This window comes from Pieris brassicae, chromosome 5 (genome assembly GCF_905147105.1).
Source record: "Pieris brassicae chromosome 5, ilPieBrab1.1, whole genome shotgun sequence".
In the NCBI taxonomy this organism is placed as follows: Eukaryota; Metazoa; Arthropoda; class Insecta; order Lepidoptera; family Pieridae; genus Pieris; species Pieris brassicae.
The window spans coordinates 11,370,226-11,389,230 of NC_059669.1; the positions used below are offsets into that span (position 1 = coordinate 11,370,226).

Here is a 19,005-nt window from a genome sequence, read left to right on the forward strand (position 1 = left end):
CGCTAAACAGCTGGTGGCCCTCAAGAGCTGGCCATTAAAAATGGATTTCATTACAGCGGCGTATGATACGCGGGCGTGGCGAGAAATACGACTCTTTTGGCAATGGAGGCCATGGTGGCCAAGGTACTTCAAAGCCACAAGGATACTTATAAGGACTACATATAAACACTGCTAAGCGACAGCTGACGGCAATGCAAAGTGATTCAGGGTCCAAAAGAATGCCAGTGTTTGGCGAAAAATGAGCATTAAGCCAATGAGCAGCTGTTGTAGACCCCTATGTCTCCATCTGAAATTGGTCTGAAATTGAGATGTGACCTAATAAGTTTTGGAAATACCTTTGAAAGTTGACGCTAGAAAGCAAACTCAAGCCTGGGTCGGATGAATTAAAATCTGGGTGTATTGGTTAGGGCTAAGCAGTAAGGTACGTATGCAGCTCTACAAGGATCAAGTACGACCTCATATGGAATACTGCTCACACTTCTGGGCCCTTTACTCCTAAATATCAGCTTCACCCTGTTGAACAAATTCAGCGAAGGGCTTGTCGAATTGTCAATTTCCAATGTATTACTGTTCGGCTTGATTATCTCTCTCTACGCAGAGACATAGCGTCTTTGCGTTTTCTATAAAGTGTACTACGGTGAGAGTTCTGAAGACCGTACGAGCCGTATGAATTTAAAATTTCATCAACGTCACCTTAATGGCATTTTCTTTTCCGAACTAGCGAAGATCTCCTTGTTAACCAACCAACTTCTGAAGAGAGTTCGTAACTCTTAACTAAAACGTGTTTTGCGGCAGTGGCCTTCGTAATTGACTAATAAGTTGGGGTCGCAATGATGGAGCTGTTCTATTTCAGAATCATATTGATCTGCTTAAAGATTATCTCTGCTAGGCAGAATGTCCCTTTTCTGTAGAAGTAGGAGACGGCACGTCGTGTCTCTGTCATTTTCTACATCAATTTGCCGTTACAGATTTTTGTAATAAATTAATAACAATAGTATCAAATAAAAAACAGTGGTTCAAAATAGTATTTAATAAATATTATGAATAATAAACAAAAGCTATCTAAATACTGAGTACAATCAATTGAAACGGTGGAATGATTTCGTATAAATAAATGTCTTTTAACACTTCATATATCTCTGGACTTATTCAACATTCAAAGCATTTTTGCATCATTAAGGCCATAAACTTAGGAAAATGTTTTGTTTCTCTACCCTAAGTAGGAAAAATTAAATATTTTTATTATAAAAAAAACTTACACGTATAACAATCTAGAAAAAGATATTCGAGAAAACTTTTATATAAAGTGAATAGCAGCCAAAAACACTTTTAGTGCAATACAATTCCTTACACTATCTCAATTCTTAAATTTAACTTAGGCGGGTCCAAGTAGAGCGATGAGAGCCTTCCTGTAGTCGCCAGAAGTCTCTCCCTGCTGCCGCGTCGCAAAAACAAAATAGTTTTCGATTTTCGTCCAACAGAGGGCGTTAATTTCAATCGAGTGCATAAGAGGCGTTGTGTCGATAAACAGGCGTGGACATGCAAAGAAATGCGACAGCGTTAGTAATTTATGAATTTATTTTATACAACGGGGCAAATGGTTCGCGAGGGTGTTGCCGGCTTTTAAAGGAATACTACGATTTTAACCGGATCTTTTTATAATTAAAATTAACGTTTTTTTAGTAACAAATTTAAGTTAACATTTAGTAATAATAAAAATAATATTACCTCCTTTTCCAATATGATGCAATCCAAGAAGAAAATATTTATTAAAACACACTATAATTAAAACACAACATCTAAAGCTTAGAATTATAATGTGCTTTAATAGATAGTGTTAGATACATGTAATCAATAACGGTACAGTTTGTTTTGGGAATGGAGTTTTTAGAACACAAATTTAATTATTAGACAAAATTATACAACAATCATTATATGTTTGTGTCTTTATTCCTTACTAAGGAATTCTAATACGGCCAGAAAATGCCGGTGTCGTTGAAACAAGTATTTCAATAAATGTAAATATATTGATAAGTTCACAACTATGAAAGGAACGCAAGAACTCAGTATCAAGAGTAAAGTAAATAAGGATTATATGTACATTTGTTCACCAAATTGAGTTTTTATTAAATAATCTACTACATCTCACAGGCAAGTATCGGATGAATCATAATTAAGGAATGTCAGCATAATTACGGTGCTTTCCCTTAGGACGACTTTGAAAACTAGTTATTAAGTAATAAATGTCGTAATCAATTTGTGAGAAAAACTCCATTCCGCTCAGCAAGACATGCAGGAAACTAACCGCAACGTCACTCTGCAGAGTCTTGTCATACAGACTTTCATACTCCCTCTTGACAGCCGCGAGATCGATCTCGGATCGGTTCACGATAATCCTTATCAAGGCCTTATCTTCGGTCCCGCCCCCTTGCATGGAACTGCGCAGTCTCTTTGCGAACCAAGCCGCCGAGTTCTCCACACATTCCACTGAAACAAGACATACCCTGAAGGGAGCCGACTCCTAAATAAGAAAAGTTCTTAAATACATCTACTTATCAGGGTATGTCTTGTGGTAAACCATGTCCTCTTAAAATGTGCACTTAGCGAGAATTACTTTACATTTTAAGAGATCGCACATCTTCAGATTCTTCAGAAATCGGAGGGTCTCTTCTACCTCAAAACTGATTTAGGAGATTTCATACAAATGTTAAAAAGCGTAGATGACGCAGAGAACTGGTTATCAGTGTTTCTTCGTGAATAAACTGATTCAAAATAAGTTAAGTGCTAACTGATACCTAATCCGCTATTTCCGCTTATTGTTGAGCAAAAATTATAATTAAGTGTAGTAATTCTATTTATTTTAACTTGTATTTTTTGTAACATTTCTGTTTACTATAATATCATATATTTAAGAAATGATAGCTTGGAACATATACTGTAGATATAACAACAGACGGCTGTCTGATTAGTGAAAAGACCCTCCGAAATTCTGAAGAGAACCTTGCCAGACCAACAACTTACATCTGTTCATGCGATGCTTCAAATACTACACTCTCACAAGACATACCCTGACTTCGCTGCCGAGAGTCTTGTCATACAAGACCTCGTACTCCCGCTTGATAGCGGCGAGGTCTCGCTCGGACCGGGAGACGACGATCCTGATAAGGGTCCTATCGTCAGTGCCGAGACCTTGCATGGCATCCCGAAGCCGCTGAGCGAACCAGGCCGCTTGGTTTTCCACGCATTCCACTGAAATTCAGTGATCATCTAACTTTCTTATCTATTATTTCTAACTTTTTTTAATACTAGTTCCTTTAATCTCAGACCATTTTTAAACACATACAGTTATGTACAAGGCAATAATGCCATGAAATCATGATAATCAGAAACCACGGGAAACGAAGCGTTGTCAAGGACCTCGAAACAATAGGGGTTCGAAGTTGGACTCAAGACGCAGACGCAGAAGTTTGAGAAGGCGAAATATACTTCAAGAGGCCATTGATGATGATGAAGTAGGTCTTTAAATATACGCTTATGCTGCTACCCTAACCTAAAATAACTTCAAATTATGAGGTGAGGCTGCTGGTAGGCTATGAACGATCAAATTGTAAGACCGAGTGTGTAATAAAAGACAAACCGATTGCACTGAGTGCCTCAGATAATTCTCCAGCGATCTCGGCCTTGATTGCCTGCTCAATCGTACGACCCGCGATGTTCTTGTACTCCTCAAAAATAGCGCGCAGTTGGCCAAAACTCTCGTGTGCTAGAATCTGTAACAGTAAATAAATACAAATTGTTATTTTTATTAAAATAAAAGTAAATAATCATTTTATTTATTTATTTATTAACACTTCGTTACATTACAATATAAAAAAACTTGAACATAATTAAATCCACAGGAGGGCAACTGGCGGCCTTATCGCTTTCGAGCGATCTCTTCCAGCCAACCACAAAAGAAAAAAAATGTATTAAATTACATAATTATTATTTTTATTTAATATGCGAAGTGATTTTTTATCCATTTTTAATATTTTCGTAAGACGTGTGGGGAACACTTGGGGAGGCCTATGCAGAAAAGCAAAACGATCAAAAAACCGGTGTCTAATGGGAAATAATAATATAATATATACATTTACTTTAACTAAATTTCGTTAATAACTATGTAGAAATAAGATAAAATGTAACTCACAAGATTGTCAATAAAGGCTATATTTATTTATTTATAAGACGTGTAGGATTCGGAATCTCTGGCTTAGAGTTTACAGATACAGCATCTTTTATATTTATGCAATTATAATATTTAAAATGTATCATAAAATTAAAATAACAATAAAATAATAAGCGTATCCTTCGTATTAGATGTACAAACAGCAGTACAAATGTACTCTTATCAATATTATTACATTTATAGTCAGTTTTCAAATAAGGGTAATGTATACCCTATACATTAAATACAGGAAATACATTTTTTGTAACGGGATGCAACAATTACTCCAGACGAATCCTTACCTTGTTGAATATCTCCTCATCAGTTCCCCACTTGGCCTCTCCCGCGTCGTAAAGCTGCTGAGCTGCCTCGGCTGCTCTAGCCTGATCGACTCCGGCTTCTTCATCACGAGCGCCCTGTTTTTTTGCCTAATTCAATACGTTGTCTGGTCCTTTGCCTCGGAGTAGCATCATCAAATTTTATTTATATCTATACAAGTTCTCTTATAAACGTATTTAAAACAAGTTTCTGTCAGGTCTTTAGGAATGATCCCAAATAATTTAAATAGGTATAATAAATTCCTTTCTACAATTTAGAAGACTAGTACAGGCTTGTTGTTTGTGATGTTTTTTTTTTAAACATACACTATCAAACGACATTGACTCTAATAATATATGTTATTTTAACAAACATAACAAAACAATGAAATATTCTGCTTGTAAGATATATATAAATTGAATAATACTAGTCCGAGGGAACATAGGTAAAGCAAAAGCGACAGAAAGATAGGCAACTTCTTATGTATTTTTTAAATTCAATAAATACACAAAATCCATACATAAAACATGAAGTAAAATATATGTTTATTCAGATGATAACGCAAGCGTTGTATTATCAAGGTTAACACAATTAATAGAAAACAGTGGCTCAAGCCTTTTATTACTTGTTTTAATTATGGTTAGCACAGTTAATTTATGTATGAACTAATAACATCTATAAAAACAAGCAAATTAATTATTGTATAAAACACTAAGCATTACTTCATAATACATTTTAGAAAAGAATTGGATATGTAAAATAAGAATGTAAATTGTAACTTACAGTAACAATCAGAGTTAGAAGTCTACGAAAATCTCCAGATGTTTCTGAACACATATGTTCTGCTAATGGCCGATTGTATACTAGAAATAATATATGATATTAATAAGGGAGGGCCCTAAAATATTATTAAATAAGGCATTTTATGGTCTTATGATTGACATCCCAAACCCCATGTGTAGCTTGGGCTTAGCTAAACATTTGGTAAACCCATCATACTCAATATAATAAACATACACCAGTTGGGCCAATTCAAACAAACTAACTTATGAACTTTTTGAAAGCGTAATATTAGTGTTTAACAAGTAAAACAACAATATTTAATATTTATTTCAGCTGTGTTTATAGTAATTAAATGATTGATTACTTACATCTTTCATATGCTTCAACAATCTCAGCAATCTCTTTCTTAGTTCGAGTACATAGGATTTCTACCAGTACTTTTTCATCAGTTCCCATGCCTTCCATGCAATGGTGCAACTCTTTGCAAAGGTACTCAGCTGGTGGCAGCATCAAAGCAACTATAACATCTTCAAAATGACCACCAAGTTCTGACTTGAGGTCTTCAATGATGTCCTGCATATGGTAAATAAGTTCTTAAGCATTGTTCATGAGAGAGAAGAATTTGTCATTTAAATATTTAACATTTATGTACATAGACACTTCACTGTTGTAATATAAGAATAATACAATGTAATGCCTTACCCTCCCATACTCAAGAGTAAAAGCTTGTGAGATGGCCTGCCGCTGGGCATTTGATCTGGATGTAAGAATTTCTATGATTGCATCTTCATCTGTACCAAATCCTTTCATGGCTCCTCGTAAAGCCGCTGCATCTTCAGCTGCATTGAAGTGAGCAACTCCCACAACAGTTGGTTCATGCTTTTCAAAGTTAACAAAAAACGTAATGTTAACTATAATTATGTGTAATAAAAGTGAGGAGTGCAATTAAACTTTCATATTATAGGTCTTTATATAAAGTATATTTTATGACCATAACTGCAAGTGTAATCAAATCTTTACCAAAAAAAGGGAGTAATTAACTACATTTAAATTATTGGGTACTTATGAGGTCAATTGGGACACACCAATTGGATACCTTGACCATCACTTAAGATTAAGCATATTAAGAATGCAATGACGACAGCAAGTATTAACGGTCTAATTTTCAGTGACGAATCAGGAACTTCCCTTTGGTAGCGGTCAAGGGAAAACCGCGCCCTTAAACTATGAATATAAGTGACATCATCCGCACTTCGGCGATAGATAGATAAATCTCTCAACTAAGTTAATTAGTATTTGTATTTTGATAATTAGTAAAGGCATTGTATAATATAATACTCATGTAGTTAATAAGTGAAATTAATACAGAATGAGACTTACCACAGTTGCCATGTTTTGTTATACAGCTTTTCCGTTTTTACAAATAGCACGAAGTTGATTTAGACAATTTGAATCTACTTGATATAACTCTAAATCTTGAACCACGACAACTTTTTAACAAAACAACTTCCTTTAAGATTGGAATTCGGATTTCGTTAGCTGTCAATTAGCGCTGACATTAGAGTATTTTGACAGCAGAGAAAACTTCAACCATTTGCAGCATTCGACTTGACGATTGACACTGACAGTCGCATCTTAAAATGTAAAATGACTACAATCAAATACAAGCTTCATTTCTAAGAATCACGAATACTTATTGTATCAGTTTGGAAGGCACTTAACACTAATGGCAGGCAGGTACCTTCGGCGCTGGTCTTGGTGTGCGATTTCAAAGTCTTACAGAATGCTTGGGAATAGGCGACTTCCCATCGGCATGGAAAACTTGCAAGCATTGCACCTGTCACAGTTCGCAGTGTAAAAGATATGCGATCTTACGGATGAGAATACAGCAAAGCTTGTTTATTTGAGCTATTTTCATAGTATCATGTCATATGGTGTTATTTTGTGGGGTAATAAAGTTGACGTTAAATCCATACTTGTAGTGCAAAGCTATAAGAGCGATCTGCGGTCTATCCCTACGGGAGTCGGTCCGAATGAAGTTTAAAGAATTACATATTTTGACTTTGGCAATACATTTATGAGAATATTTTGTATGTGCGGAAAAATATAGATATCTTTAAAAATAAAAGTAGTTTCCATAATTATAGTACCTACTCGTAATAAAGACAAAATTAGCGCACCAACTACAAGGCTGCGAACGAGTTATTCTTTCCAAGGCAATTGTATACGTTTTTTCAACAAAATCCCTAGTGATATACAAATGTTGTCAATAAATAAATTTAAATCGTACGTTAAAATAAAGTTGCTTGCTAAGGCCTTTTATAATACAAATGAATATTTAAACATTCCTAATGTTACTTGTGGTGACTGGTCGTACTTCAATTCGTGTATGCGGCGATATTAGTTATTTTGATTACGTATTTGCGGGTAAATGTAAGTGCGTGCTCTTATTTTACCATGCCTCCTGCTGATAGAGGACAAATCTTGCGCTGTATTCAATTTATTTTATTATTATTAATTACTTAAGATGTCATGTGGAACATGATGTAATGGTTGCAGCTCCTTAGAAATGTTGTGTAAAACAAAAACTTGGCGATTAAAAAGAGTGGCGGTTTATTGCCAGATCTTCTCTTCCGTTCTACGCTCTTGATTTGAGAACTGGCAGTAAATCTAAAATTAGAAGGTCAACGTCAAAAACAGAAATTTTTATATTTTTTTTTAAGTGTACATTGTGTTACCTAAAATTAATTAATTATCGAATTGAATTCGGGAGAAAGATTTATTTAAACGTGTTAGGTGCTAATTACGTAAAGACAAATAAAAAACCTTACCATATTCGTGTATTTATCTATAGATAATTCCTGGTCAAATTTTGGATACCTAAGGACAACTCCGTTTATAAATGATATTTTAGAATAATTTACTTGTTTTCGTTGTCGTACTTACTATGGTAAAAATGCTTGAAGTTTATTTGAGCTTAAAATATAGAAAATACACAATTTTTCGTGTTGTCTATAGCCTTCCAGTCAAGTGTTAAATGGGGACTTCGAGGGCTAAAATGAGGCGTAAATAGGACTTTAACTTAGGAAACCAAATTATTCTAATGAATACATAAAAGACAAATAAATAAAATATCTTGATCAATAAATCTAAATAAAACAGTTAACGATGGCCCTGATGATCTGTCGATCAAAATATTGGCACCAAATTTCATGTCTTCATTCCCAAACGACAACTCGGTAATTTCTCTCCACATTGTCTACGTAAAAACCGTTCACATAAGGACTCGGCAAAATTTCGTCCAACTGAAAGTAACGTAACAATTAATGAAATAAATATGTAAATATTTTATTTAAAAATGTATTATTTCACTTAAGAACAATTAGTTATAAGTAACTGACTATATTTGACAAACGTCGAAACAAAGTAAAAATCCCATCCCTATGTCGTTTAAACAGCATAAATACAGACGGACTAAAGTGATCTAACTTATTCTAAATTATCGTATTGAAGTATACGTTACGCTAATGAATCTACGTAATGCGAGAAAGTAATCATCATATATTTGAACCTTCTATCAGGGCGTTCACGAAATAAAACCATACTTATATCACAGACTTTATTCCTTAAAACTAGTTTACGTAATATGTCCGAACACACAAAATTCATTCGTAATTACCTCATAAAACAGTATATTTATCTAGTAAGCTGTAACAACATCGATTACAATAACTTAACACCGGATATGGATATAGTTACATCGAATGTTTTGTTGTTAGGTGAAATCACAAATTGAGTCAATCAGAAATCTGTATTACTATACAACTAAGCAGCGTCTTTAAAGTCTTTTAACTGTTACATTTGGATGCCCCTTGGAGCTTGTGTATTCGTGCATTAGTCTTCCTTACATTACTAAAACCTCCCAAGGTTTCGTCTTTATATTAAAATATATATTTGTTACTGTTACATTGATCTAAATAATTACATCCAATTTACAGACTGATCAGATATCGAAAAGTAAATAAATACAGTCATCTAAACTTTTTCATGTATTTTCAAAAGTTTTACTGTCAAATATGTGGTAAATAGCTCATATTCACGTTAGTTATATATAAATAATACGATGTCTCTATATAAAATGTATTGCTTGCGTTTGTTTAAAGCAATCTATTTTTAACAATGTATCGTCAATTGCTGGTTCGTAGCGCAATAGCTTTGAGTGGTTCTGTCTGCCAATGATGCCTTTTCATGCCGGATGACAGGGTCTGAGAAACAAATCGATATGTTCTTTAAAAATTCCATTATTGATGTGTTTTGTTACTATTCGTTGAGAATAACTTGTTGGACTAATGGTTGTTATAATATAATCCAGTTACAGATAAGTAATAGTGAGGTACGTGAGTAGTGTGGGTTAAAAGAAGCCGTACTGACGAGGATACGAAAGGGAATGCTTAGGTGGTTTGCCCACGTAGAATGGGTAAATTAGAACAAGGAACTATGATGTACAAGGCAACCTTATGATGATGAAGTCAGGTTAGCAGGCCTTGTTGTATATATCTGAACAAGTCCAGGTGGTTCTAGAGAAGGGACAAGTTAAAACTATCCCAGCTGAATGTCATGAAAATGGATGAAGCGAGCTAAAACAATTATTTAGTATTTCTCTTCGGCTGCACTACAATTCCCTTCCTGAAGAAAATACAGAATCCACAAATCTTTAAGCACACGATTTCATGACGAATTTTTTAAATATAAATATTTTCTTCCGTTTAAAGTTACGGCTTAGATACGGACTAACCCGCATGAAGATGGCTTGGTTATTTACGCGGTAATGAGTCCAGACGACGACGACATACATGCCTAGCATAAATGACTATGAAATGTATATGAAAAATTAAAAGCTCTCATTGAAAAAACAATTAAGCCAAAAAGTCTTCAATAGTAGAGTAGTACTCCTATACAAAACGTGGTGCAATAAGATTTAATTTTTAATTAAAAAGGTTATTACGATTGACTCAGTACATTTACCCTTAACTGGGTATATTATATATATATAAACCCTTATCTCACTGTTATCACTATTTTGTGTGTTTGTAAGAAAGTGTTAAAGTCTTTTTGCATTAAAGTGAACGCCCCGAATTATTGATAGACGTGCCTTAGATGAACATTCAGAAACGAGACTATACATTCAAAATTAATTTAATAAAAATTATTTATTAAATTCACAAATAAATTAAATTAATTTTTTTTTTCAAAATTAGTTCAACCCCAGAAACTGACTTATTTAAAACTTACCACATTTGGCTCCCACTTGACTTGTCCCTTCTCAACGGAACTTGACTGCTCTTCATCATCACTTACATCAGAACCTGTTAAGAAAACATATTTATTGCAATAAGAAAAAGGCCTAAAATTAATTCATTAATTCATTTTGGAAAGAGGCCCGCGGCGATTACTAGACCTAACAGTAAAGAATAAATAATAGTAAACAATAAATTTGATTAGAATGCGTCTCGCTTTGCCAAGACAAATAAACGGAGAAAAATAAATCACGTGAAAAGAGAGAATTCATTACTTTTTTTACAAACTTTAAAGAACTTTAACGCCATCTTGACTTTAACTAAGAACAATATTTATAATTATAATTACTAAACCACTATTAGTTGCTATTACTAATTTTATAAAACCAGTACGGCGCGCATTCATCTATAATTGTTTTAGTTTAAAATCTTGTAAATAAAACACTTAGAAACCGAATAATTAAAATAACCTCTAGCAAGTTCAGTGGTCAAAATATCTTTAGTATTTTCGGTCGTAGTAAGGTCGGACGGGGCCCCGCCTTAATACTGTATTATTTTATTAGTTTTCAACTGTCTTTAGCTGTATAAGGCTAATATTTATATGTATATATAAGTAATTAATACATATTTATGTAATAGAGTTTATAACATTTCTGTCAGCACTGTGCCATAAGACTACTGTTATTAAACCAAGTTTTAAACACTGTAAGTGTAATATTTCTTTGTAAAATGATTACCAGAAACTATAAATCAAGACAACCACTTTTAATGTCAAGTTTATTAAACTTCAAATATTATATTTGTACACGAGCCCTCCAAGAACTTTGGGCCCATTAAATTGTCTGCCGTATACTTTATCCGATATCAAATATTATGTCTGGTGTCAATAGGAACAACCTTACTTATCGCTTCGGAAATTTTATAATATTTTAAGAGTTTATTAAGAGTGCATTGCCTTTCATTTTAAAATTTGTATATTTCTTGCGTCTGTTGTAACTTTACTTTATAGTATACTATTAAATGGTCATTATTCTCGTAAGCTAATTGCGATTAAAAAGTGTACAAAAACAGGATAACGCATATGACAAACTTCCTTAATAAATTTAAATAAATCTTTAGACTTATACGTCCATGGCATATAATTTCTATTATATAGATTGGCTATTAACTGAGATAATATATGCGCGAGTGTACATTTTATATTATCTCATGATTTAATTTTCCAACACGTGTTAAAGCAACGAGACTTAATAATATTCTACTATGTAATATTTATATATGTAGCGATGTCGTATGTTCGGACGTCGAGGCAGCATACAAAATACCATCCGTATCACCTCGACGGCATAACGATGCCGGCAACGGCACAACTGAGCGTTTCTATGTGGAACCAGCTTCTCAATGAAGTGTTTCCAAACCAATTCGACTTAGGGTCCTTCCAGAAGAGAGCGTATCAGTTCTTAAACGACCGGCAATATGATTGCGAGCCTTCTGGCAATGTGTCCATGGGCGACGGCATCTCTCAGCATCCCGTGAACCTCCTGCTCGTTTGCCACCTGTTACATTAAAAAAACTCACCATCACCCGTAGGCAGAGTCAACCAGAACTGTGATCCGACCATATATCGTAATCCAGGTGGTATCGTTTCCCGTTTTATCGATGAGGCGAGAATCTTAGCCGAGTCTACGAGCAATGAAGCGCGCCATGACGCTGCATATATCAAGCGCATGGACGATTGTGCAGCGGTGGAACAGATTATTGGATATAGTGCTTGGTGACGGCGTAGATTGTAAAATGAAATTCCTGAAAAAATAATCATGTTAACATAAATTAAAGTGTTTAACTGTTTGTCTTACGTAACGTTTAAGTAACACTTCTTTAACAGATATAATTTTTAAACATGAATTAATAAAAAAAATGGTTAACATATCTCGAAGTCTTTTCTGTTAAAGTATTTTAACAATAATTTGCCTCGTCAACCTTTGTTAGTGTAACTGATTCTAGAAGATTTAGAATATCTATACAATAATCATATGAACTAAATCGTTCATACTAACACTAATAACTTGTAAATGGACCGATTTACATCGCTTTTGATTTATATGTCTCCGTCCGGAATAACTATTTAAACATTGGAAAAATAAATTAATAAACAATTGAACTTAATATTTACTTTGTAATATTTTGATAAATCATAAATTAAGTCCATCTAATCAGTAACACAACAGTCATTGACTTTTAGACGGTACAAAGTTCGTCGGGTCAACTAGTATAAATAAAAATTCCTTCGTTTATGTTGAATTGTTTTTATACTATGATCGACCGAGAAAGTCGTAATTTTTACAGAGCTTAACAGTGTATTTTTTAAGTTTCAAATTTTGTTTTTACGTGTTTTTTGATACAAGAATTTCAACGCCAACCGGACTTCAAACTATTGTCTAAGTCTTATCTAGGTTAAGGTTTCAATTTGAGATAAGGCGTAACACAATATAATAATGCATTTAAATTGCGAGCGTATTATTTACATGAGCCCTTGTATTCTTTAAAAAATTAAAATACAAAATAGAAATCCGGTTGAATTATAAACTTATGAGTCGTGTTATTTTTGATCAAACAATCTAAAAAAACATTGGACGAGTAACTTAGAATGAATACGGAAATATGGTATACGTGACAAAATACAGCTACATATAAAGATTTACCTCAATTAACGATTGCATAATGTTTAATAAATTACATATATTGCATAAATGATGGGGAAAATGATAAAATCATTACACAATGGTTATGTTATTTATTTTTATGTAGCCTGCAATAATTTGCAAATATTAAAGAATCATAAAGATGTCAATACTCTTATTGTATTGTACATAATGACTCTACCGATAAGGAATAAATTTCTCCATAAAATGAGACAAGATCGAGATAGAAGATTGCCCTTTTTCAATAAAACTATGCAATGTTTTAACTTAATTATAAATCTGTGTCTTTCATCAAATATCAATCACAATGGTGCATCGCCATTTTATAAGGAAGCGTTGTGGCGGGATTTTAAAATATTAATGTTTTGCATGCATGCTCGGTTCCAGTAAGCTTCACATTAAAGATATCTATGACTTTATTATTGATTGTTAAATATAATGTCAATAAGGAACTTAACAAAAGTAAACAAAATTACTAATCATGTATTCTTATCTTTATTGAGATCACATGTTAAGAGTGGAAGATTTTATGATCTATATACAAAGAAGCTAATTAAATTATTGAATATACTAAGTAGTTATATTTAGGACCTATGTTGTTCGAAAATAATTATGAATTTTTATTTCGCTTCTAACTTCTACGTAGTCTGTCACACATAGAAATAATAATAAAAGCAAAAGTACTGATTCGTTTTTAATGAGTGATATATCAATTTATCATAAATTAAGGAATAGAAATAGCATACAATTATTCGAAATGACCTCCCCTATTTTTAATACAGGCCCTTATGCGCTTTTAAAGATGACTTCAGACTCTCCAAATTATTATGGGGTTTATCACAGACCTTCCTCTCTAAGACCTGCCAAATTTCAAACCAGGCTTGAGTGGTCTTGGCTTTGTGTGCAGGTGCAGAGTTCTGCTGGAACACGAAGTGATGGCCCGCAAATAGCGTGTTGGGCAGGTTTTGACAAGTCGATCCAAAACCGTCTCTTGATACACTTTTGCACAGGTTGTGACCCCCTTTTCGCAAAATGGACCTCAGTTGGCCCGTAATATGACACTCCCAACCAGACTCGGAATTTTATTTCCAGCTTCTTCAGAACTCCAAGCGTACGCTCTATAATTCTCTTCATTATCGAAATTTTTTTCGTCCGTAAAGAGGATATCAAGGTGTCGGGTCTTCGTGTAGCGCTTTTAAAACACCCGCGATCTCTTAAGACTTATTGCTTATAGACGAGCATTAAGTAAGTGCCCAATCTTTTTTTTGTATGCTCGTAGACCAAAATCTTCATTTAAACCTTTTTTACTGTTTTCCCACTGACATCCATTCCCATTTCCATCTGTAAAGCCATTAACTTCTGTATTCGGACAGGATTTCTTGTTTTCCGGGCCTTGATAGCTTTGATTATTGCTGGTGTTCTTGCGGAGCGTGGCCGGCCAGTTCTTTTCTTGTCCTCAACACTAGAGACTTCATTGTACCTATCAATAGTACGGTACACAAACCTAAGCGTTATATTCAAATTTTTGAGCAACTTGAAAATGGAACTCGGCGAATGACAACAGTGGTGCAACACAATAACAGATATTCGGTTTTCTTTCAATGTCCATCTTCCAAATTATGGAAAGTGATTGTTTTTTGTTTTAAAACAGTAGTAAAACATTCAAAAAAGAAGGCAATAATTTTTTTAATAAAATCTTGTTCGTAATTCAAAAATAATGTGCTAGTGACAGAACTTGAGAACCAACTACGTACAAGTTGATTTCTCAATATTTACTTAAACACTAAACGCAATGGAATATGACGCTAAATTAATATTAACTATTGTGTTGTCTGAAAGAAACTACTTTTAGCAGCCCACATATATTCTTTGTCTTTATTTATATAATTTTACTTTTGTGTTGTGTTGTGATATTGTGATGTAAATAAAGTGTTAGTAAACGTAATGCTAGTTTTTCTACTTATATACAAATAATAAATTGCAGTTAATATTTGTTTTTATATTTTAAAAAGATACACTATCACGTTCATGTGCATCGGCTTAAACAATAATCAATCGATTAAAATAAAAAACAGATCCTTTTAAAATCTATTTTCATTTCATTTCGAAAACTACAGTTTCTGATAGCTGTAATAGGTGGACCTATTCATATCAATACATAGTTACTCCTATAGGTAGTTTTGCTAGATGTTTATGATTAAGTGCGTTAATCTCCTTAATTATTTTATCTATATACAATATTTATATTCTATGAAATCTCTATTAAAGCCTATTAATTTCAAGGGTGTAGTATATCGATGCATATTTATGTGCGGAACTTGAACATACAGTTATGCTCGCGATGAAACCAACGTCTCAAAACCGACCGACTGTTTAAGGTACAGAATCCCATACATCTATATCCAAACAGGTATAGAATTCTGGTGCAAGAACAAGGATTACTGATAGTGTGAAACTGCATGGTAGTTAGATTTGAACTTTGGTTAATACAAGGTCGAAGTTCGTCTCTTATCTTATCAACAAAAGTAATTAAGTAAAATGTAACGGACTTTAAATACTTGAGTATATAGGCTATTATGTGCTTAATTCTTGCCCAAATAGAAAATTCCAAATCCAACGACGTCACTGGTAAAACTAACCACCTCCTTTTTTTGTCTTTGGTTAAATTACCTACTGCATCCGCTGACAGGCTTTAGAATAATTTATGGCGGCTTTACGGGAATTATTTGTGGGAAATGTTAATGTATTTTAAATGTACTGATGTAAATACAAAAATATATTATCGAAAAAAATATTATTATATAGTACAGCACTTACAAACTAACCATGTCTGAAATGTTTCTCGTTTTTTATACATGTTAGCAATGTTTTCAGCAAGCTGAAATATGATTTATGACTGTTTCAGGAAAGGCCCTATCACATTTCAGAGAATTGTAATTTGTGTCGTGTCGTCGACTGTAACAGTTTTCAGGAAAGCCGTTTTCAGGCCTTTTCAGAAGTGGTTATACCCCTTTGATAAAGGAATGTTCCAGAGTGAACTTTTTAGATATGAGACAGGGACATAATTCACGAGAGACAAGGAAGATCGGAACCTTCTAGAAGCCAGACAAGGATGGTGCAAGAATTTTATGTGCCATAATTAGTGTATTTTGCGCGTAAATTGCGTTGTTTTAGTGAAATGAAATTCCTCATTTAAAAATAAATTTACGGCGTTATCTATCCGATCGCCTAGACCGTAACCAAAAAAATTGGAGTCAAAATCATTTTAGAAATATATACACAATATGGCTCGCTTTTTTGTTAACCAACCAAAAATATTATTTATAACGTCAATAAGATTAACAACCATATATCGAAAGGAAGTCTAATGGGTCAAGTTTATTAACAATAAACCACAAATGCGGCGAAACCGCAGACAACACAAACACATAATGTAATATAGTATATATGTATGAAGTTGTTTTCTTTTCCATTTCGTTTTGAAATTATATTCAAGATTATTAGAAAACTTCTTGAAATTAGAATTTATGATTGAGAGAAAGCTAGACCAACACAGATTCTATTTTTATAGTTCTCTATATCTTAACATATAAAACAAATTTTATAACAAATACAACAAACAATTATAAGTGTTCAAACAAACTCATCTATCAAACTTATATCTCAAGAGCAATTGCTGCAGCAATATTTATGACTTTTCAATTGTCTCATGCTAGATTTAAATAAAATTGTAGACCAACAAAGATGAACCAAGAAAGAAGTATATGGGTTTGTTTAATGTCTTCTTAACTTAAAGTAATAATGACTAAAATAACATACCCTGTGCTTTCCTATTTAAATAAAATTCTAAAGTTCCTCTCCACATATCAACTCGAACTCCAACAATACTGCCTTTACAGAATCCAACTGAATCCTTAGAGATCATTGCATTATGTCTAATAGCTCCCGTATATGATAGACCATACGACTCTGAATCTTGTCCCAATAGAGATGTGAATTCAAATTGAACATTCGTTGGGTTGACTTTATTTGTACCTACTCCAACCATCTATGGACAAAATAATGAAAAATATATTTTTTATATCTTAAATTCTCAAATCTGAAAAGTTTGTCACTTCTATAAAAAAATTCTATATGTCTATTGTTTTATTTAAAAAAATAATGATAAATATTATAATACATTAAAAAATTTTAACAATACTATCAATGAGTTCTAGTTAACACACAACAAATAAATAATTTTAAAGCAAAGAAAATTTATGTAATATAAAATAGTTGCATATAATAGTGGAATAACCTGATAAACAACTTGTTAACCTCAACAAAATGTAAATAAGAAATGCATCATCAATTTATATGGATAATATACCTCTATGACAAGCTATGGTTTCTTATTCAATCCATAGTTACAAAATAAGGATTATAATTTAATTAATAGCATTTGTTCCTTACACAAATATTAAAACTTTCTAATATAATTAAATGCAAAGAATTTTAGTAAAGGTCATTGGAGGTTGTTAAGACATTGGAGGTTCAAATTCCATGAAACAATTTTATTTTGTAGCCAGGTTTTGTTAGAATTAGACAAATGAAGTTATTTTGTTCAGTACAAAAATATGTGCCTTAATTCATGATAATATTAATAATATTATCATCTATTTTAATAAAATATCAGTTAATGATAACAACGATCAAAATAAGCATAAAGTTGATTCAAATTGATGTGATTAACTTAATAATAAATTGGCACTCTCCAACAACAACAAAAACCCAACATACTTACAATATCTGTGCCATATGTGTCAGTCAGTATTTTGATTTCCCAGTAATAGTGCTGGTTAAGTAACAAAGGTGTATCACCCTTAGCTGCAGCAGTGCCGGAACTGTAGAAGGGATGGAATGTCACCTGCTTCTTATCCTCACTTAACACAACCCAACTAGTTCCAGTTTCTGTTGGCTGTTCCCATTTCCATTCACTCACTAAGCAAATAAAATTATTCATAAAGTATTTGTTTGTGAAAAATCACATAACAAATTTTGTACATTCTTTAAATTACAATTTAACATGTATGAGTTGTTTACTAATTGGTCATTTTTATAATATAAATTATATGTACTTTAAATAAATAATATACATGCGATCTTCAAAATAAGTTAAACAATAAAGACCCATACCATCATTTTCCTCGCCACATACACAAGCACCTAACTGAGTCCACGATACTGGTGATTTCTTATTCCAGCACTGGCAGTAGGGCTTCGCTTGACGACTGTCTTTGTGCCAAGATCGTGAATTAAACTGTGAGACAAGCATTGTAACTCGCACAACAGTAACTAACAACTTGGGAAAAAAAATATAATTACAATAAATATTTTAATTGAACCGCCACCTCGCCTTTAATATTTAAGTTGGCTGCTGTGTATAGTTTAATAAAATAACATTGAGACACAAATTACAAACTACAAAGCACTGAAGCAAAAGAGAAACTAAAAATTTACTAAGAAATAAAAATTATGTTAATTGTCAAAACCAAACACCCACTCGTACAAGGCACAGCTCACATCTTACTGTCTCTAACGTGAGGCATTGTATTTATATAACCTACATCCGTTATCGTTCAAAAACAAGATACTGTTTAGTGCATCTTAAGTCCTTAGGTTATACTTTCTATTAAAATGATAAGTTGTTGATTGTGGA

General features: G+C 33.0%; 2 protein-coding genes across 14 annotated transcripts; both read right to left on the reverse strand.

Annotated features, from left to right (window-relative positions):
* Window positions 1-1,015: 1,015 nt before the first annotated feature.
* Window positions 1,016-7,666, reverse strand: LOC123709802 (annexin B10). Of its 12 annotated transcripts, XR_006753755.1 has the most exons (10): window positions 7,050-7,666; window positions 6,689-6,942; window positions 6,011-6,187; window positions 5,677-5,881; window positions 5,309-5,388; window positions 4,510-4,635; window positions 3,638-3,770; window positions 3,068-3,249; window positions 2,306-2,487; window positions 1,016-1,432 (listed from the first exon to the last, which is right to left on the reverse strand). XR_006753755.1 is itself a non-coding variant. In XM_045661353.1 (8 exons), exons 1-8 carry the CDS (start codon window positions 6,698-6,700, stop codon window positions 1,376-1,378), a joined length of 975 nt encoding a protein of 324 aa, XP_045517309.1. In that variant the 5' UTR covers window positions 6,701-7,666; the 3' UTR covers window positions 1,016-1,375. The 12 variants fall into 12 exon arrangements, 8 of the variants coding, with proteins under 8 accessions (XP_045517309.1, XP_045517310.1, XP_045517312.1 ...); XR_006753754.1 differs by having other exon boundaries at window positions 6,689-7,666; XR_006753756.1 differs by having other exon boundaries at window positions 1,016-1,435; window positions 6,689-7,666.
* A 462-nt stretch (window positions 7,667-8,128) lies between these two features.
* LOC123709577 (SPRY domain-containing SOCS box protein 3-like) lies at window positions 8,129-18,859 on the reverse strand. Of its 2 annotated transcripts, none has more exons than XM_045660995.1 (6): window positions 18,483-18,859; window positions 18,091-18,287; window positions 17,127-17,355; window positions 12,184-12,408; window positions 10,601-10,674; window positions 8,129-8,613 (listed from the first exon to the last, which is right to left on the reverse strand). In XM_045660995.1, the coding sequence occupies exons 1-6, from the start codon at window positions 18,619-18,621 to the stop codon at window positions 8,527-8,529; spliced, it is 951 nt and encodes a 316-aa protein (XP_045516951.1). In that variant the 5' UTR covers window positions 18,622-18,859; the 3' UTR covers window positions 8,129-8,526. The 2 variants fall into 2 exon arrangements, with proteins under 2 accessions (XP_045516951.1, XP_045516952.1); XM_045660996.1 differs by lacking the exon at window positions 8,129-8,613 and adding an exon at window positions 8,914-9,573.
* Window positions 18,860-19,005: the final 146 nt, after the last annotated feature.

Coding starts and splice junctions, on each gene's coding strand:
- LOC123709802 (XM_045661353.1), bottom strand. Junction 4,636..5,308: donor TTCTAACTCTGATTGTTACT/GTAAGTTACAAT, acceptor GTATTGAATTAG/GCAAAAAAACAGGGCGCTCG. Junction 3,771..4,509: donor ATGAGGAGATATTCAACAAG/GTAAGGATTCGT, acceptor TTACTGTTACAG/ATTCTAGCACACGAGAGTTT.
- LOC123709577 (XM_045660995.1), bottom strand. CDS start 18,621: ATGCTTGTCTCACAGTTTAATTCACGATCTTGGCACAAAGACAGTCGT. Junction 10,675..12,183: donor GACTCTGCCTACGGGTGATG/GTGAGTTTTTTT, acceptor TTTTCTTAACAG/GTTCTGATGTAAGTGATGAT. Junction 8,614..10,600: donor TCAAGTGGGAGCCAAATGTG/GTAAGTTTTAAA, acceptor CGTTACTTTCAG/TTGGACGAAATTTTGCCGAG.